General features: G+C 35.2%; 1 protein-coding gene across 1 annotated transcript in view; it reads right to left on the bottom strand.

Annotated features, from left to right (window-relative positions):
* LOC149781389 (polyamine-transporting ATPase 13A3-like) overlaps positions 1–20,933 on the bottom strand; it is a 409,406-nt gene that overhangs the window by 222,112 nt on the left and 166,361 nt on the right. Inside the window, exons 7-8 of the mRNA XM_089935483.1 lie at positions 16,606–16,691; positions 14,640–14,714 (exon numbers count right to left, since the gene is read on the bottom strand). Coding sequence (XP_089791609.1) covers positions 14,640–14,714; positions 16,606–16,691 — 161 coding nt within the window. The remainder of the gene's footprint in view (positions 1–14,639; positions 14,715–16,605; positions 16,692–20,933) is intronic.

Below are 20,933 nucleotides of genomic sequence, written 5' to 3'. Positions count from 1 at the left end.
CACACACACACACACATCTAAATCTGGCACTGGACAAAGTAATTAATATCACATGACATTTTTTTTCTTCTTCTTCATTAAATAGAATGTTATGATTAAACATTATTCACATAAATTTCAGATGTTTTTAAACAACTACAACAGTACTATAGTAAATAAAAATTAAAAGAATAAAATTATCAACAATTAGCTTAAATGAATGATCATTGTGAATGCTGTGAAATATTCTCTGCAAACAAAATTGCATCTCCATTTCTGCCAAAGAAATTCAGCCAGTTAACACCTGACATTCCTCTACCATATATGTAAAGTTTAATTACCATGATTAAATTAAAACAAGGAATAAATCAAAATATACCATGCAGTATATGTGCCCCCAAAGAACTAATTCAGATAAATATTTTATTCAGTAAACAGTGTTACATGCATTAAGACTTAAACCTAGGGAAATAAGGTGGGACATAAAAAACAGTTGCCACATGTACGGTAACTTGTGACTGCAGATTTTATCTGTTAAAATGAAGTCCTAGGCATCGTAAGTTACAACAAAATAGGCATCGTTTATTTGGCAATCAATTTCTGTGCTTACATACACATGCTGTCAAACAAGTTTTTTTTAAAGTATGTCCGAAGGGCAGTCCTTTTCACAAGATAAATGCAAAGATAAGAATTAACTGTTAATTAGTCACACTGGCTATATTGTTTGCTAAAAACGTTAGCTATTTTGCAGTTTAGCCAGAGCTGACCAGAATGTGAAAAAGGGGCTTGTCCCTGGGGAATAATAAGGCATATCACAGGGAGAAAATAATACGTCCCATGGGCACTTGCACATTGGGGCAAGGGGGTTGGGTGAATAGTCTCCTCCCTCCAATTTCTATTGTCAGCCAGTTAATGTGAAACTTTGACCTCTTTTCTTTTAATCACTGCTATTTAAACTGCCCATGGGGCAGTTTTACATCAGTTCCAATCATTACAGATTACCGTTTATACATGCTACATGTAACAGGCATAGACTGAAAGTTTTTTTCAATTTTTTTTATATAAAGATTACTGAAAATTGTATTTTCTCAAAAAAATGATCAGATCTCAATTTTGTCTAGGACAGTGGTGATTTGATTTAGATTGTGCTGTGTTAAGGCAACATCTTGAAAATACAGTTACTCATTTCATGAGCGTGATCAAAGTTAACTCAGGCAAACAATTTTTGTTTCAATAAGCCTGACATGCACCTCACTTTGAATACAGGATGGGCCCAAACTAAAATCAGAAGGGCCCCGGGTGTTGGGCTATCAGATATTTTTTAGCACTGCTGGTGTAGATAAAAGATCTGTGAATTGATTGTTGCATTTTGTGGTCACTTACATGGCCTTCTGCCTATTTTCATAACTCATATGTTTAACATTTTCCCCCAGGATTTAAAATATCCAATGGAATGTCTGGAACAGTGCCAACTTTTAGTCTAGGCCTAGCATTTGCATATCCTAGAGCTGCCATTTTTTCAGGTTCCCTCTCATAACATTCCTTTGAGAAATGTAATGAGCACAGAGTAGTGCTGTATGGTTTTGCTTTGAAATCGACTTGCTTGTAATAATGTATACATTCTTTCTTTATGCCTTTATCTTTGGAAGAAAAACAAATCTTGTCCACAGACTTTTCTTAATGTGCTATTACACCTGTAAGCAACACAAAATGGCATTGTCTTTTACTCTGGCAACTCCCACTTGGGATGCTGGAGGTGCTACTATGATGTCACATACCGAAAGTAACCAAATAGGTGCAGAAATTTTGCATACGAGGTCACAGAAATTCAGCTCCTAGAAGATATGTCAATATTTAAATATTGGCATTACGGTCACATAGGATACGTCAGAATAAGGTTTTCTTCAATAGTACTTATATTATTATTCTATATTTCCATTTGTTTCTGGTCTACTTTAAGCTTCCAAAGGATAGTTTTACATCAGCTCCAATCATGACTGTTTATTGTTTCTACATGCTACATGTATATATACTGAAGTGGTGGGGTTGGAGGGGTCAAAGGTTACTGAAAATTATTATTTTTCAAAACATGACCATATCAGGGGGTTTGGGAGTAAAAATATCAAGTTTATTGCATGAAACCTTGTGTTATGGTGGATATGCAGTTGGTCTCAATTAGCCAGGTGGTTATATTATAGAAAGAAGTACAATTAGTCACCTGCACGACAAACAACTATCAGTTTCAGATTTGTCAATGAGGAAGGCAGATGTGTTATTCTGATTTCACCAACAAAGAAGATAAAGTATCAAATGAAATATAATTCTGATTTGGAGCAGAAATGGGACTGGGTAACAAGAAGTGTCCATGTTTGCTACCTACAATGTAAGCATTTCTGCATTAGCCATGGCAGCAAGATATATGATGTTATGTTTACGAAGGCCATACAAGAAAAGCCAGACCTGTCTACTCTCACACTAGCCATGGAGAAAAAAACTCCTGATTGGGGAGGTGGGTTTTTCCACACCTACCTCCCAAGCCCATAAATACCTATAAATTTTTGCAGAGAACTCCCAATTATTACATTATGCCTGCCAATTTCAATTTTTCCCTCAAAAAGCCAACATAAATAGATATATTATATGCAAACCCACAGTTGTCATGTTCTGTTTCATCACCTGTGTATAGTGATGTGATATATACTTTAGGACAAATAGGTAAGTACAATAGAATTACATAAGTTGCATTCACTCATGCAATTTAGGACAATTTTTATATCATTATCTTTTAATTCAGGTTAAGTGCAAAATAATTGATCATTAGTGGGCTTGGGTATCATGAGAGTGTGTTAAAATAAAAAAGTAGCACATGTCCGAGTATATACTTACAGCACTGATGAACATTTTAAACATTTGGAAAATGCCAAAATGCAAGCTTGATAAAAGCTCACCTGATAGCATCTGATCAAAAAGGGACATCTGTGCAAAGTAAAACCAGAATAATTTCACATTATCAGTGGGATTAAATGTCTGTTGTAATATTTTTTCAAAAATGAGCATTATTTAGTGAAAACGATGCCCAAAATTGCCATTAAAAAAAAATTATTTTTTAGTTCCCAATCTCTTTATGTCTTTTATATAATCTCCCAACTTGACTTTTGAAATTGTGACAGGTATGGAAAACCAGGTGCTCCAAGATACATTTGGTATGCGTATATTGCTCCATTAAAATTACAACACACACATATACATGGATAACAACAATTCCAAGTTCAAACAGACATTTTGACTTCAGAGACACAAATTAATCTATTGTCTGTAATATATATTCATTACAAGATCAAATGTTTCGACCCCTCCACAGGTCTCATCAGGTGGTAGCAGCAAACTGTAATTTAATCCATATGATTTGTTACAGGTTTCTGCACGTTTGTATTTATTTATTTTTATTTATTTATTAATTTATTTAGTAAATACTGATCATAACACTGCCACATTTGCATTATGGTAAATTTACTTACTTAAAAATTCATCTGTAGATCGAAATCATTTTCTTTGTCTTGCTGATGCAGATGGCTGTGTTGATTTCCCTTCCACTACCTGACTGCTGACATTGGATCAAATTCTTTTATATCAACAACAACAAGATTTATTTATATAAGTTCATCAAGAGTGTCAACACTTTCTGTAACACTTAATTCAGGTGCAAAAATAAATGCTTACGCTCCATGCTTTACACTAAAAGTAACTGTGAAATTTCTATCAAATAAATCACACTAGGATACCATCCTTTCACTGAAACATTTTTATCAGCAATTCATTTGCTAAGAGTCATCTATAATTGTTTTACACAATATACTTCAGAATCTCCCATTGATTTCTTCATTGGCACTGATGACTGCATCACTGTTCTCTCTTGGTTGACCATAATGAGCAATCAAAATGTCCATGTGATCATTACCTACAAGTGGCATGGTCACTAACATTTGCAGTAAGATTGTTAGGGTCAAACACAGTAAATCACATAGTCCTGGAATCTATCAGTACAAATACATGAATAATCCATGCACAATGCACTGAATTCTCTGGGAAGTCTTTGATTGCATGACAAACATATCAGTTCTATCCCTCTGAGTAGCCACTGTCACATGTATCTTAAGAAATTCATTGGAGAGAAGTCCAAAATGGAGTGCATCTCTTAGGTACACAGCTAACATGTTGCTTCATGTTAATAATGTATTACCTTTCAATATTGCCCTTTATATTCCAAAATTAAATTACTGTACCATCATCCATATAATAAGAATTCATTCTCAGATTGATGAAAATCCCTTCATGAATTCTGGATAGAAACCAGAATACAACACAGACCCAGTCTGCTACCCATCAATGGTGCTTGTACCATAGTCCTCATTCATGAGACAACTCATCTGACATCAGAGCTGGGAAGTTGGAATATGGTAATACCAGTGAGTAAGTATTAAATCGTTAGCAATAGTTCTACTCCACAAAAGATACATTTTATTAAAAGTAATATACCAGTATTTTTGTCAATATCGCATAGCTGTCAGTGCAGTGGAAGGCTCAGATGGCCTCAACAAAGTGGTACAACAAAAATATACTCAACCCTGCTGTAAGAATGTCCACAATAGTAAGCTAACATCAACTACTCAACCCTGCTGTGAGAATGTCCACAATAGTAAGCTAACATCAGCTACTCAACCCTGCTGTAAGAATGTCCACAATAGTAAGCTAACATCAACTACTCAACCCTGCTGTAAGAATGTCCACAACAGTAAGCTAACATCAACTTCAACAACCTTTCTGTGACATGACAATGTGTCCTAGAGAATAAATGATTTCACTTTGGTGCCCCATTAAGGAAAGAAGGAATAAGGCAGTAAAGGCTGTAAGCAATCACCAAAATGCAACCTTCGTAACTTCCCCCAATGATGAATGAGTTATAGAGGCCCATGAGGCAGCAATGTCTTGGGCCTCATAAGCTTTAAACTTCATGAAAGAAAGATTCCTGAAGGTCAGATACATATGTGAAATCCACCTTGAAATTGTAGATGCCAAAATGTCTGCAGAACCCTTTAAGATAAGAAAAAGATGATTGCTACCCTTTCTTTGCTTTTAGGCCAATCAAAAAGAATCTCAAAATCGATAGTGACCATTTAAGTGACTGGAGATCACTAAAGCGAGAAGATGAAGACAGCTGGGTTTTGGCTAAGAAATGAGGTTGACAAAGGAGTAAATTATACTGAATTGTAATTGCAATAAAACATTTGACAACTTTGTTAAATAACAATCAGTGAAGCTCACTACTTGTGAAGACTAAAGACAGCAAGAACACAAAGCCTCAAAAGGTGTTTTAGTTAATGACCTAAAGACACAAAAGAGGTTTTATTTTGGTGTAAGTGTGTGATACTCTGGTTTCTGCAGCTCAAAATTACTTATAAAGTTGGTAATGTGAGAATCTAAATTAATGGCTGGACCTTAATAAATCTGGAGTGTCTTTGAGAGGGCTGCCCTACAGCACCTTGACAGTACAAACCTAGCACTATTTCTCTTTAAAGAGAATGAGAAGAAAGTCAACAACAGCACTCAAAGCTATAGCTAGAATTAATGCATTTCCTTCTGCATTTCCTTCTGCACAAATTGCAAAAGATCACTTTGCATTGAACATGGAACATTGTCTGGCATGAATAATACACTTGGCAACTTTACTCAAAACATATTATGGCAAAAAGATTGCTTGAAATGAGCCTAGCATGAAGGTGAAGAATCTATGGACTGTTGTAAAGGAGAGAATATTGTGCTGAGACAGAATGTACTTCCTCTGAGGCAATGTCCTGAGCTGGTTAATCAACAGATCAAGAAGGTCACGATGATTGTTTAACCATTATCATAGGGGCTGTAAAGGATGAGCTGATCATTGGAGGTCATGAGGTCATGACTTTCTGGGGTATTTACAGAATAATCAACCTGAAGGGTGGAAAGGTGAGAGCAAATAGGCATTTCCACTTCAGGCTGTATGCACTGACTGCCCATGTTTTCTGGTCTAGAAAAGGGGAGACGTCAAAGGGAGCTTGTTTTTCAGTTTTGTCAACCAAAGGTCTACCCCCAAGTCTGAACAGGGTGTCCACTATGGACTGGTGCCAAACCCACCCCATGATGAACAGTCTGTCTGCCAGAATAATTTTCTTGCCTGGAAAGTGATGATCTCAGATATACATGGTTCCCATGCTTTTCTAAAGATAAATTTCCAGGTCATTTACAGGGTATTTCCAGGTTGAAATTACTTTTTTAAGGTTCACATATGACTATTACTGAATGAAATTAAAGAACATTTTAGATTATAAAACATGCATTTTCTAAATCTAAAGATGTTTCTCTTTCAAAGCTCTCCAAAAACAACGAAGTCAGAAAAGATCATCATGTACAAAGCCATGAAACAAGTTTTATTATATTCCAACAAATTGGCATGTAAAGTCATTTCACTGTACAGAGAAAAAAGTTCTAACTATTTTGCTGCTTTGTAATGCTAAGTGGAAACAACATAATCAACATAATGATGTTTTGTTTCCTTTCAAACCTTAATTCTAAAGAATTCTATAGCAATATCTATATATATATATATATATATATATATATATGCATCTCATAGAAAGTAACATTTCCTATCACTGTATATATATATATATATATAAAAAACAATAAATGCAAATAATTAGAATCTTATCTTGCAACGAAAAGACTTTAACCCTAAATTTATCTGTATCAATAAAATCCCAAACAAGATTTTTCAAACAACCTATAATAGTAATCTCCTTAAGACGATCTGGTTAAAAATCTATCATTTAAAAAACATTTCAAAAGGGTTGATTTAAATTTTGACAAAAGACCTTCAAAGTTATATACTGTTGAACAAACAAGGACTGAATTTTCTGTAAAATCAACTTGTCTTTTTGTAATTTGTAAAACCAGTCCCCAAAATGGTATTGATACAGGGGCTCAGATCGTTTTTTAATATATAATGCAAGGGACCAAAATTTCTCATTTCAGCTCTGAGATTCAACAATTTAGACTACAAATTTGGCTTAAAATGAATGGCAGTCTGCTTTCTAACCCAAGTTTCCTCCGATTATTCCCACCCCATTTTTCATATTTGGACATTTATGTTGGGGTGTGGGGTCATTGCAACTATATATCGAAAATTTGGAATTTTCTGCCACCATGCAGTAGTGACATATGGTAGTCACTTACCAGTGGACCTAGAAAATTTAAACTTATGTTATATCAACTTATCCTGTGATGCAAATCGCGAGTACCAAGTCACATTTCATCAATGACGTAGTTTTATTTTGTCCTTCAGCAGATTAAAGACATAACGATTTTAATACTCACAACTTCTGAGAAAATAAGTAATTTTCATATCAATTTCATGCATATATCACTCGATCTAACAATGTTTAAAATTTGCTAGGCCATCCAGTAAGCAGCTAAGCTTTGCCACCACCATGTTGGCCTCTTGTGATGCTAGACTGGTTTTCATACCTTCCATGTAAGGAAAAATAAGGATATCGAGCTGACTTTCAAAACAAAAGTCTACTAGACAAATCTAATCTACTGGGCATTTGGATTGACTAAGCATATATGTTTATTGCAAGCAACCAAATGATCCATACTGCATCCTCCAAATATTCTGGTTAGAACTCGATAAATTTAACTCAATTACGCGGTTGTTTCGGGTGTCAAATGGTGGCAGAAAATTCCCAGTTTTTCCTGACTTCCATTAATATTTGCAGACTTTTCATGGTCAGGAAAAAAATTATCATTTCTTCCAACTTTTTCCTGATTTTCTGGTAGCGTGGGAACCCTGGATAGCAATCTTTTCCATGGTTGTCCAGCAAAGGAGGTTCCAAAAACCCACACAAAGAGAAAGGACTTGTGTGCTGCCTTATTGCCTGAAATATGCTATGTTGTCAGTGGGCCATCAAACAGCAGATTTGTATTATATCAATGTACCATTGCAGGGCAAAAAAATATGCCCTAATTTTGAGATTGTTTATGAGAAAGACAGATTCTTCTAGGAAGTATAAACCCTCATGAAGTGGTCCACATCTGATCTGATGCATCCATGAAGAGAGGAGTGAAGTTCTGGGGTATGCATGAGGACCCAGATCCAAAATAATGAATTTCAAGAGAAATCTGAACTATTAGTGGATCCCTGTGCAGTTTCCAATTCACCATGTAGAGAAACATGAGAAGGAGCAAATGCAGTCTTCCTATAGGAACCAGGTTTGTTGCAGAGATCAAGGTCCCCAAAAGAAACAGATACAGGCAAGCTGGCTTTCAGCACTTCCAACAGAACCAGGATCCTGTCCACTCTGTCTGGTGGAACACAGGCTAATCCCCTGATTGTGAGGAAATTCTTCCCCAACGTATATGACGTCATGAGCTAACCATGTTCCAATGTTGACTTAAATGCCCAGCCATTTCACTGTGAACCAGCTCAGACACTCTTAGCGGTCAATGTGGACCAACATTCACTCAAATACTGGAGGATCAGAATCTCCAGTGACCTTAGATGACTGGCAACTACTCCTAAAACTTCTGCATCCATGCAAAACCAAAGGTACATTCTATGAGGAGGAAAAACAGGGATTTGAAGGTACACATCATGGAGGTCAACAGAAACTGCCCAGACACCAAACTTTATAAACAAGTTTGACTAAGGCTGTTGAAAGGTTCCTCCTGCAGTAAATTGTTGGAAAGGTCAATGATTAGTCTCAACTTTCTTCCTTTCTTGGAAACAAAGAATATCCAGGAGCAGAAAGCCAGAGACAAGTCATTAACAACCTACACAAATATACCCTGCTGCTGAAGGAACTGCAACTTTTCCTTTAAACACACCCACTTCAGCTAGTGGAAGTGCATGGGGGTCCTAAAAACAGAAGATACTCAGATTAGAAGCCAGTATCCTCTTTTAAAGATTGAGAAAATCCACCCATTGATTGTAATAATGGAACAGTCCTCTAAAAAGATGGCTAATCTGGTGCCTATGGAGGCTGATGAGAGTGGGACACTGCATAAGAGGAATTGAGTACTCCCTAGAACCACCACCACTCCTTAGGGAAAGGGAAGGATCCACAAACTTTCTTCTTTTGCCTCTTTTGCAACCCTGTCAGGTGAAATGATTGGTGAGAGGGAGGTTTAAACTGGGATTGTTTCTTGGACTGTCACTGATAACCCTGCTGTCCTCTTACCCATACTCATTTTGGCTGACCAGTAGTGGGGATCAGTGTTATTTATTCTTCAGGTCCTGGCAAGCCACATATGGGATGAATGTCAATACATTCTCCACCTCCAAACTGGTAACCCAGCAGAGATTCTTGCTGCATTCAAGCAAGACTTGTGAAGAATCCAGATCCACATTCCTGCAGAGGCAAAGCAACTCCACTGATAGTGTCATGTACATAGAAACAACATGCCAATAAGTCTGTCTGACAACTGGCTCCAACAACGAATGAAGCAGAGCTGGAGACTGTGAACCCTCCCTCAGCATGCTAAAGGAAGTTGCTGAGAAAGGTTGGCATATAAGGGTACAGTCACCAGTGACTTAGCCTAAAGATCAAAAGTCTCCCATGTCTTACTGGAGGGTGGGTCATGGTTACTGATGAAATGTCCATTTTAGATGCCCCGGCATCCCAGATTAGAGGTTTATATGGCCAGGCAGGGTGCGAACCCTGTAACTGTATCAAAAGAAAGAAGGTCTCAATTTAAAAAAAGGGATAGAGGAAATGACCACCCCAAAAGCCAAGTGGGGAGGCAAGGTCTAGTTAACAGACAGCCCTGGAGAGTCTCTAAAACTGAGAAAGAATCTGTGTCTTCTTAGCCCATGGGATCAGGACACAAATTCCAAGGAAGATAGTAAACCTAGTTGACCACTTTGTCAAAAGACCAGACCTCCTCCTATTGCACCTGAGTTGATGGGAGGGAGAGGCAAGGAAAAGAGAGGGGAGGGTACCAATTTCATCTGTTCGGTATCAAATTCCTGAAGTCTACCAGGACCAACAAGATGTTCTCATGTTATTCACAAAGTAATGAGACCAGACTTTGTGACCCCTTATTTTCATGTATTAAAGGAAAATATGTCTCTAATGCTATGAGAGATCAGGAGGTAAAAGAAGCGTCATCCTGAGACATGTCCCATGAAGAAAGTACACTGTCCCTAATGGCAGACGCAACTGTAGGACAAGGATGCCTCTTGCCTTTCCTAGGGTGCTTAGGATATGTGATGGCCTACATCCATCCTTCCTCTGGCTCAGTGACAGAAGGGTGTGATGAATAGCAGTATGAAGGGGAAGGATAAGCTGATTCTCTTAAAAGAATTGCCCCATATCCCATAGGGGTTCATAGTGATTAAGGGAAGGAGGGGGGGGAATGACAATCCTATCCTTTAATGTCCAAAAGGATTTATCAGTAATCAAGCAAGAGAGTGACTTTGACACAATCCCTGTGGCTGTACCAACAAATTTCCCACGTATGGTGACCAGTCAGGTAACTCCAATCTGTAGGAAGATCTTTCCTCTGAAAAGATCAAGCACACATATAGCTTATCCCATCTGGGATGCTTGCTTTGCTAGACGTCACTGAAAGATTCTTTGAGAAGGTGCCTCTCTGCCCTCATGAGGGGCAGGATTCCTCTCTTACTGGGGTATGTATCACAATCTCCTCACTCAGAGTTTGGAAAGAGCACCACTCCTTCATTTTGTCCCACTATCTGCCCTAAAGGCTTGAAAATGGCACTGCTCCCAGCCCCTGTTGGGGACATGCCTCTCAGTCCTGGTCATTCTACTCTTACCAACAAGATCTACAATCACATCAGTCTCATGGACCCTAGTTATACCAAAAAGGGTTGTACTGGACTGAATGGTCCTTTGCAAACCTAGAGGAAGTCAGATAAGACCCACTCTAATGTAGAACACAACAATAGTACTAATACTACCTTAAAGTATAGGGTATTAAAAACACTAAAACAGTGCAGATGATAATAACAATCAAACATGTTTCATTGAAAATTAAAAATTCCCAAAACAGAGACTTGTGTAAGACTCCTTTACACAAGACTAACTCAGTGTAAATCATAAAACAAAGTACACTAATTTCTGGTAGAAGTCTGTAGTACAAGCAAGGAAGGAAGATCAATACCCACATCAGGGCCATAATACACCAAAATACTTATGAATGAATGAATAACTAGCACTATTCGGATGAAGAGAATGTAAAATATGGACCTGCCTAAAACTTTCATTCTCTCAAGAGAGTTTAAATCCAAGAGCAAAAAGTAATCACACTGAGGGAATAAATTCTGACAGAATACATTTAGAAAAGCAAGATGCAAGTGTTTGTACAATAAAAGGTGTCAATTATGCTGAGGGTTGTTTCTTGTACAAACCAAATGCCATCCAGAAAAGAATGAGGATTATGGTACATGTAGCAGTGACTAGGGCAGCAAACTTAGTCTGTGTTGTATTCTTGTTTCATTCCAGGATTTTTAATGGATGCTTTTTATTATAGGGATGAGGGTAATTCCATGTCAGAATATAAAGCTATGCAATACAGCAAACAATATATTACTTATATTTAAAGCAAATTTTATGTTCATTCTTGAGCAAACTTCTGGTTGCCATCATGGAATTTTAAGCTCACTGTAAACATTCAAACTTGCTTCTCCATAAGAAACATTATATGTGAAACTAAAATTTTTGCATGAACAGTGTGCCTTTTACTTGTTTCGTTTGCAATCATTTATCATTTGCAAATTAGTTTTGTAAACCTCTGATTAATGTTACCGGTAGACACTTTGATTATCTTACATGTACCTACAGCATTCTCAGTGTTCAATTAACAAACTGAAATGAATTCACTTACCACACAACCATCACTGCTAGCTATTACTTTATTAAAAATGCTAATTTTATGATTTTGAATCAAATTTATAAGAACTAACAACTGTTTTTCATGGCTAAAGAAGCAATATATCAAGGTTTCACTTCCAAATTGGATCATTCATATTTTCATCTTCAAGAATGGGGGCGTATTTTTGCAGTAGTTTCTATAGGAAATATATTTGCCAACCTTCTCCGACATTATAAGCTGGTTCATGAATGATCTGGATGTGTTAAAATGAGGAAGTGGTGTGCCCAAGTCGAAAACAAAACTGGAAGTGCTAAAATGAGGGAGTGGTGTGCCCAAGTTGAAAACAAATCTGGATGTGTTAAAATGAGGGAGTGGTGTGCCCAAGTTGAAAACAAAACTGGTTTGTGCAGTATCATCACAGCACCTACATTCTAATAAAATATCATTGAAAAATAAAAGGTGAATCTTAGTGAAAGATGAATATTGTCCTTGAAAAGACTTTCAAACTAAGACATACTGTGACAAATTTTTACATATTATGACAAGTGGTTTGTACACATTTCTATTCAGGTTCTTTTTAGAAAAATTTATTTTAAATTTGATGGCAGAAATGCATTATTTGTATAACAAAAAAAATGACCTCTGACCTCCGCCATTTAAAGCAACAGTGCTATATCTGAAGGCAGACATTCTCTAGATTATTTCTGTGAAATATGGTCAGATGCTGTTAAGCATGTTTTGAGAAGATGTTTAAAAAAAAATTCTTTTTTAGTAATGGTGGCCACATCTGAAGGCAGCTCATTATGTGTACAAATTTGGAAGCCACAATCAAAACATTTGGAAGCCCTTCAAGCAACAGTCTTTTCTGCCATATTTCTTTGATATCTGTTCAGTGGTGACTGCACGAGTGGCTTACTGGTTAGAGCAAGGATGTTGGAGGTCACGGGTTTGAACCTCGGTCGAGTCATACCAAAGACTTCAAAATTGGTACAAACAATTGCCTCACTAGGTGCTCAACATTAATAGGTTAGTGTTAGGACTGGCTGGCCTGGTGTCAGGATAATGTGACTGGGTTGTACATGATGCCACATGTCTACGTCATGATGCCCAAGTACAAGACATCACTATAAATCTGCCACACTGCCGACATTTAAGCAATATGACTGAAATTATTTTTAAAGCTAATTTAAAAATCCAAATCACGCACACACACTGTCCAGTGATGTTTTAAAATAATGAAAGACAATAAATGCAGGATCATTCCATAACCTCACTTTTTGTAGTCAGCTGAGGTAACAATCACATCTGAAATGAACAAACCTTAAAAAGGCACATCAACATATAACAGACAATTTACATACCAAATGGCATAACGATATCTTGAAAGGTTCTTCAGCACCTTTCTAATTGACCATGTAAACAAGAAAATTGTTTAAGGGGCATAACTCTGTCAAAAATGGAGCAGACAAGACTAAACTCAAAATGAACATGTAGAAACTATAGAATATCCACAACAAAACTACATCGGAATGTTGAATGTTTTTTTAGTTTTCTCAATTACAAGCAACATCCCTTGTGAAAATATTTAGTTAATAGTCAAGGACCATAACTATTAAAAATGTAGCTGCTGAGAAAAAAACCATAAAAGACACATCTAGGTCTATAAGAAAATGTTCATTCCATATTGCATTGAAATGTTAAATAGATCTTGAGCTGTGTCAGCTACAGACAACATTCCATGTGAAGATGTCAAGTCAACTATCAAGGCCATAACCTTTTCTACAATGGAGTTGATGAGACAAAACCAAAAAGATCACATCTTGGTCAAAGTCTATGAGGCAATGGCCATACCAAATCCAAAGTGATAAAGAATGATCAATAACTGAGATGACAAAACCTTCAAAAGGCACATCTATGAGCCATAGGCAATGCACCTACAATATTTCATCTACTTAAGTGTAAAGGCTGAATTAAGTTGGTTGTTACAAGATTTTTGAATAGATGGCTAGAAAAGGCGACTCACCACCACTTAATGCAGGGCCCAAAATTGCTTACAATCTTTAGGTTTTGTGATTCTACCATGAAGAGTGTCTGAGAAACACAAAATTTAATCCAAGTCAGTGTCACCTGACAAATGGGTCATAGCAACCAACTACTGATAAAAAAGCATACTACTTATACAGATGCATCCACTCAATATGTTTCATGATTTATGGTATAATGAAAAGCATGCTGGGTAGAAAACTATAAGGTCATAAGCTAAAACCAAGAATGAAAGCAAGACTGTAGCTATATGTTCAGAAAGTTAGCTCCACTGGTCCATTACATCAAACCCACTTTAAAATGCTGCCTTCAACCAATGGTGCATGAGTAGTTGATATACAATGTGGTAGTATATGCATATACACTTTCATGTGTGAATGCTGATGACAGAGACATGAGTACCATATCTTCACCTCAATATCATAGCATGAGCTAATTATTAGAAATGCCCATTCTATTTCCTTCTTCCAAACTCAATATATCCAGTGGCTTCAGAGATGCAGTTAAAATAAATAACTTTCCTTTCTATGAGGGCCTGGCCTCAAGGTAGATTAGTTCTTCAGCTAAATGTTTTACCCTCTTTTCAAAAAAATCATTATTATTATTATTATTATTATTAAAGATCTACACGATAACTGAAGATCCTAAGTTATTCTGGTAATTTTGTTTCCTGAAAGGTTTGCATAATATACCTGATAAACTGCTCTTCATAAGACAAACCCTTGACTTGATGAAAGTATGAACAGGAAACTCCATCCTCCAGACCCCTGAAAAGAATACATTAATTCAACTGATTACTGAGTGGTGTTTAATGACAAAAGGTTGTACTGTGCCAAAGCAATTAGAGTAAAGTCTCTTGCCTAGAGACATAATATGGTAGCCAACCCAGAATGGTTTGCACAGGATTCAAACCCACAACCTTCTGGTTGAATGTCCAGTATAGTATTTGCTTAACCACAACAGCTGTATTAAAGAATTATGTGGTAAAGAATATAAACTGCAATCAGTCTATAAAGAATATTTGCATTTTTAGAAAGTGTCCTTTATATAAAGGTTAACAATAAACTTGAACATGTGACAATCCAGAAAGGTCATGTAAGGAGACTGACAAATATGATCCAAAGATTTTACTTTAAACCAAAACACTTTTAACTGAAACCCAGTTTAATAAGTAAAATGGACAAAATAGCAAAAATTAAACTGAAAGAAGTAAACAGTTGTATTTGCCATCTCATGCCTTGAAACCCATGATGCACAACTACCAGTGTCAATAAAATTATGACAAAAATCTTGTTTCACCAAAGTGTTGACACTTTACCCAATATGTAAATGGATGAATAAACATTTCATATCACACTTGTACTGTACACGCTATACACCAGTCAGAATGTCAAACTCATATTGGGTTCAAAAGTGAGGCTGCCTTCATCATTACAGAAGGCTGAAGCAACTTGTTTGCTGGATGGTGGGTAAAGCAGCTGTAATATCGCAGGAGAAACAGAGATCGCTTTTTGTGTGCCATTATAACAGATATATTTTGATAAATTCATCAATTTCCTGTGAGTTCAACTTTCTCTGATGGAACAAGTTTATCTCTGATAAAAAGTACGAGTTACATTTCAATCAAGTCAACTATAATTCAATATTCAAAACTTGTCTGTAAAGGCTAGTAAAGTTTTATTTCATCGGTCCCAAAAATAGCCATATATGGCTTCTTTTGATTCATTACAGACCTGGGTGAGGTTAGCCTTTGGCCAATCCAAATAGTTTCTGAAGCACAATCAACTGTTTCCATGCCAAATTTGAACAAGTTGGCCAAATAAAGAGTCAGTGCTCTGTTTTAGTCATATTGTATAAATACTGAAATTAGTGTTTTGTCTTGCTGCACAAAACAAGGCATGATCAGCTATTAAGTCAGTGATGACTTAGTTCATATGATAGATTAAAGTGAGCAGCATACAGTAATCTAGTATGGATTGGGAGAGAACATACGGTAATCTAGTATGGATTGGAGAAAACATAACAGTAATCTAGTATGGATTGGGAGAGAACATACAGTAATCTAGTATAGATTGGGAGAGAACATACAGTAATCTAGTGTGGATTGGGAGAGAACATATGGTAATCTAGTATGATTTGGGTGAAAACATACAGTAATCTAGTATGAATTGGGAGAGAACATACAGAAATCTAGTATGGATTGGGAGAGAATATACAGTAATCTAGTATAGATTGGAAGAGAACATACAGTAATCTAGTGTGGATTGGGAGAGAACATATATGCACAGATTATGTTATGACTTTGTTGAATAGTGCACAAAAAACAATCTTGATCATATAGTAGTAGTAGTAGTAGTTGTAATAGTGGTAGTAGTGGTAGTAACAACAATGATATTTGGTGAATGGTATTTACTCAGAAAGCAATTTTGAAAGGTAAACCTGAAGGTGAGCAGCTACTTAACAATAACAAATTTATAATTAATGGGAAAAGCATTATCATGATACATCTTAAAAAATCAACCAGCATGGTACAATTGTCTGGCTTCCCTGAACATCATTATAATGAGGTCTGATGTTAAAAACTATATATTCAATTCCAATATATGCCTTTTATTGTTAATGTATGATGCCAAATAAGGAACTATATGAATGACTTACACCAGCTTGAGAAATCTGACACCATTGCAGTCCCAGATGTATTTGACTTTCTTTGTGATGAAGTATCTGGTAATAATGCTGTCTCTCTATAGAAAAAGAATATATATATATATTCAGTTGTCTCATTATATATGTTGTTATCATGTCTATTAATTTATTTACCAAAATGGCCTTTCTAGGCATAGTGGTAATAAATGTTTTGATGGTGCAATACACTAACAGCCAAAGCAATAATGATAATATTTCTATATTGAATAATATGACAAGAAAAAATGAGTGTTTTTTGGGGCTAGGGTGTTCAAGTTTCACAAGTTTATTTAAATCAATGCATGTGAAACACTGAAAATGTCATGTGATTACATGTACAAGGAAATCTAAGTTTATTTAAATCAATGCATGTGAAACACTGAAAATGTCATATGATTACATGTACAAGGAAATCTAAGTTTATTTAAATCAATGCATGTGAAACACTGAAAATGTCATATGATTACATGTACAAGGAAATCTAAGTTTATTTAAATCAATGCATGTGAAACACTGAAAATGTCATATGATTACATGTACAAGGAAATCTAAGTTTATTTAAATCAATGCATGTGAAACACTGAAAATGTCATATGATTACATGTACAAGGAAATCTAAGTTTATTTAAATCAATGCATGTGAAACACTGAAAATGTCATATGATTACATGTACAAGGAAATCTAAGTTTATTTAAATCAATGCATGTGAAACACTGAAAATGTCATATGATTACATGTACAAGGAAATCTAAGTTTATTTAAATCAATGCCTGTGAAACACTGAAAATGTCATGATTACATGTACAAGGAAATCTACTCATACCACAGTTGCACACCTCTTCCTTTCTTTCTATCACACACACAAAGAAACACATGCATGCATGCAATTCCAATATTAATATTTGACCTTGAATATAAATAGGTACAGTGGTCACTGATATCTAATGGCATATCTGTTGACAATAAATACAAAATGGGGAACTCGAGTACATAAACACATACTTAGTATTGTAAGTGCATGTAAGCAAGAGTCTACTCAAGTCAGGTATGAAGTATTAGTGAATTGCTATTCCTCTAATGCAGAACATCTGGGTTAAGAATTTACCCACTTCAAGAGCAATAAAATAAAATAACCTTTTGCAATAATTGTAATATTTCTTTCAATTACTTGTAAGGTTTATTTTATTTTTGAAAAGAAAGAAAAGAAAAAGAACATACATAATGGTTGAATAGAACAAAATATTATGTAAAGCACACCTACAAAAGTAACAAATGCACGTCAGGTTATTTAGCAGCAGGTGCAAGGCCCAGCTATTGCAGCCATATAACTATTAAATAATTGTATGTAAGAGACAATATTTACTATAATAAGCAATACTAATATTAATACTACTTGTATGTTAAGATCTCTTGTGTAACTTTTTAATATACCTTTATACCTGTATAAGAACTTTTTATAAGAATATTATAGGAACAATGTATATTAGTCAAAAAGTACTGTATGTACAAACTATTTCATATAAAAGTTATCCAAGTTGCAGCTGGTGTCGCAAAAGTATTTCTCATTCAAAAAGTTACATTCATTCTAAAATGCAGAAGATTGAATATTTAATTAAAAAACTTCATTAATAAACTAAGCAGCTTCTGTACATCATCTGCCAGGGGTCCTGAGTGGCCAAGTGATCTAAAGTGCTCATCATTATGGATCACTGCCATCTCACCTGTCTGCGTGGGTTTGAGTCTCAAGCTCGGAATATGTTGGTATGTGAGAAAGCTTGTCAGTAGCTTCTCATGGGTCAGTAGTTCTTTCTGGGCTTTTCCCTGCTTCTTCCTCCACCATTTATACTGGCTACCATGTATAGACTATCTTGTGTTGAAAAATGTCTTTAATCCCTACAACATCATCTGCCTCTTTGTCAATAATCAAATGTAAAAATCTTTTTGTTGCTGATTACAAAATGAGACAACTGTTTACATTTACTCTTAGTCCAATCCAGAAACATATTAAGGCATTTGTTTTTATACAATCCCAAACTATGAGAGTTACTATCAAGGCATTTATTTTTATTTTTATCCAATTCCAAAATACTACTATAAAGAAAAGCATTTGTTTTTATACAATCCAAAAATATAAGAGCTAACCATTCTACTGCATTCTTATAGAAATGTGTGTTAGATGTCACTCTTCCAGATTTACAAACAGCATTGTTTGTCAGCTGTTGTAATAATTTCAAATATAAATGCCAATCTTCCTCAAGTATATTAATTTCATGTTCTACTTGACTCTCGATGCAGGCTCACCTGCATTTGAAATAAGTCTCTGATAGATTCTCCAACAATCCATTTTTGTCTCTAATTATTAGACAAGTAGTTGGTTATAAAATTGGCTTTTTAATAAAATTGTTGATAGTTATACCATATTATTTTTTCATATACTTTTATTCAATTTATGACTTAAAATATCAAAGAAATTTTCTTCAACTTGGAATGTGCTAATAAAGGTATAATGCATCCAAGTCCCATCTACATTAACAAAATTATTCACATCTCTTTTCAAACCAATGTCTTTAATAGATGTCATTATTTCAGGTATTAATATTTGAATTATACCATGTGTCTATAGTATTAGCCTTGTATTTGAATTAGACAACATATGTCTACAGCAAATACTTGTATTTGATTTAGAACATATGTGTCTACAGTAAATTCTTGTATTTGAATTATACCATTTATGTCTCCAGAAAATCATTGTACAATGTGTCTACAGAAAATCCTTGTATCTTAATTATGCCATACATGTCTACAGCAAAAATCCTTGTATTTGATTTATACTATATGCATCTCAAGTAAATCCTAGTTGTTAATTATTTCAAATTTACTTAACAGCAGCCAATATGCTGTAAAAACATGTCAAAAATATGTGTTTTTCAGATACATTTCTAACAAACAACAAAATATGTTCCAAGAGATTTTTTTTCAATATCAGGGAAAGATACAGTTAATATATTATCCACTTTCCATCCATTTTTAAGAGTCTTCTTGGCCAAGGCATTTTAAGAGACTTCTAAGACCAAAATATTTATCATTTTCATACCTCTTCATATAATTTTCATATCACTTTCATATTATTTTCATACTTTTAATCATCCCAATTCTTTTCACTCTGTCATTTGCACGATTCAAGGAATTTATTTTAGAAATGTGAATAAAAGTCTTGCAACACTTTCTGAATAGGTTTTGATAGTGCAAAAGCAAATTAATTTGTTTTGATAATGCCTTTTATTACTATTATTTTCTCATAATATGCAAGATATCTTTTTGATCACTGATTTTTAAGTTGTCTAATTTTGGGATCAAAAGTTGAACTTTAACATATCATTTAAATTTTTAGAAAATATTATGCCAAGAAATGTGAATTCAGCAGAGATGAATCTAGATTGAACTCAGGACAATATTACAATTTACAGTCTGTTCTACAACCAAACCAAATTACTAAAGTTATTTCTCAATATTTACCATATATCAAGTCCAGAAAATTTAGAAAACTGATATTTGTTGTTGTTTTGTGGTTTAAGTCCATTTCACAGCACAAGATAGGCTATATATGATGGCCAGTGTAACTGGTAGGAAGAACTTGGGAAAATCCCAGTAGAACATACTGACCCACAGGAAGCTACTTGCAGCTTTCTCACATACCCATATTGGCTGAGCCCAAGACTCAAACCCACAATGACAGAGTTGAGATGGCAGTAATCGGTAAATGCAAGTGCCTTGGACCACTCTGCCAACCCAGACCAACAGAAACCTGATAGATAAAAAATCTAATGCAGCTTTTATTGAATTTTTAGAACATCTAAAGGTGGCAAAGTATCACCTGTATATTGAGATATTAAATATGTTTTATTATTTACTGCAAAGCTTTCAGCATTTGTATTTTTCCTGATTGTAATTACCAAAATCTCTACACAAATTATGAAACCTCTTATAATGTCTAGCTATAAACAACACAAACTGCATCCAATCAAAATTAAGTTGTTCAAATCTGAACAATGATCCTATATGATATGGACGAGAAGAACACACAATTTGAACAGACTTATAAATAAGCAATTTTCCACTGTCAGTCTGAGTTTGTACAAATACCATTCACTCAAATACACCTGTAATGGCTTCTCTCTGGTATGTAGTCATACTTATGAATGCCTCCACCATTCGCAGCCAATGTACAATGCAGTGCTGTTACACACTACTGGTTAGATGGCATTACATACTAATGGAAGCAACTCATGAAATCCAATAA

The sequence above is a fragment of the Sinohyriopsis cumingii genome, chromosome 15, assembly GCF_028554795.1.
Source record: "Sinohyriopsis cumingii isolate HCF-2022 chromosome 15, ASM2855479v2, whole genome shotgun sequence".
In the NCBI taxonomy this organism is placed as follows: Eukaryota; Metazoa; Mollusca; class Bivalvia; order Unionida; family Unionidae; genus Sinohyriopsis; species Sinohyriopsis cumingii.
The sequence above is the reverse complement of the archived record's forward strand: the minus strand, read 5'-3'. Positions and strand labels throughout refer to the sequence as shown.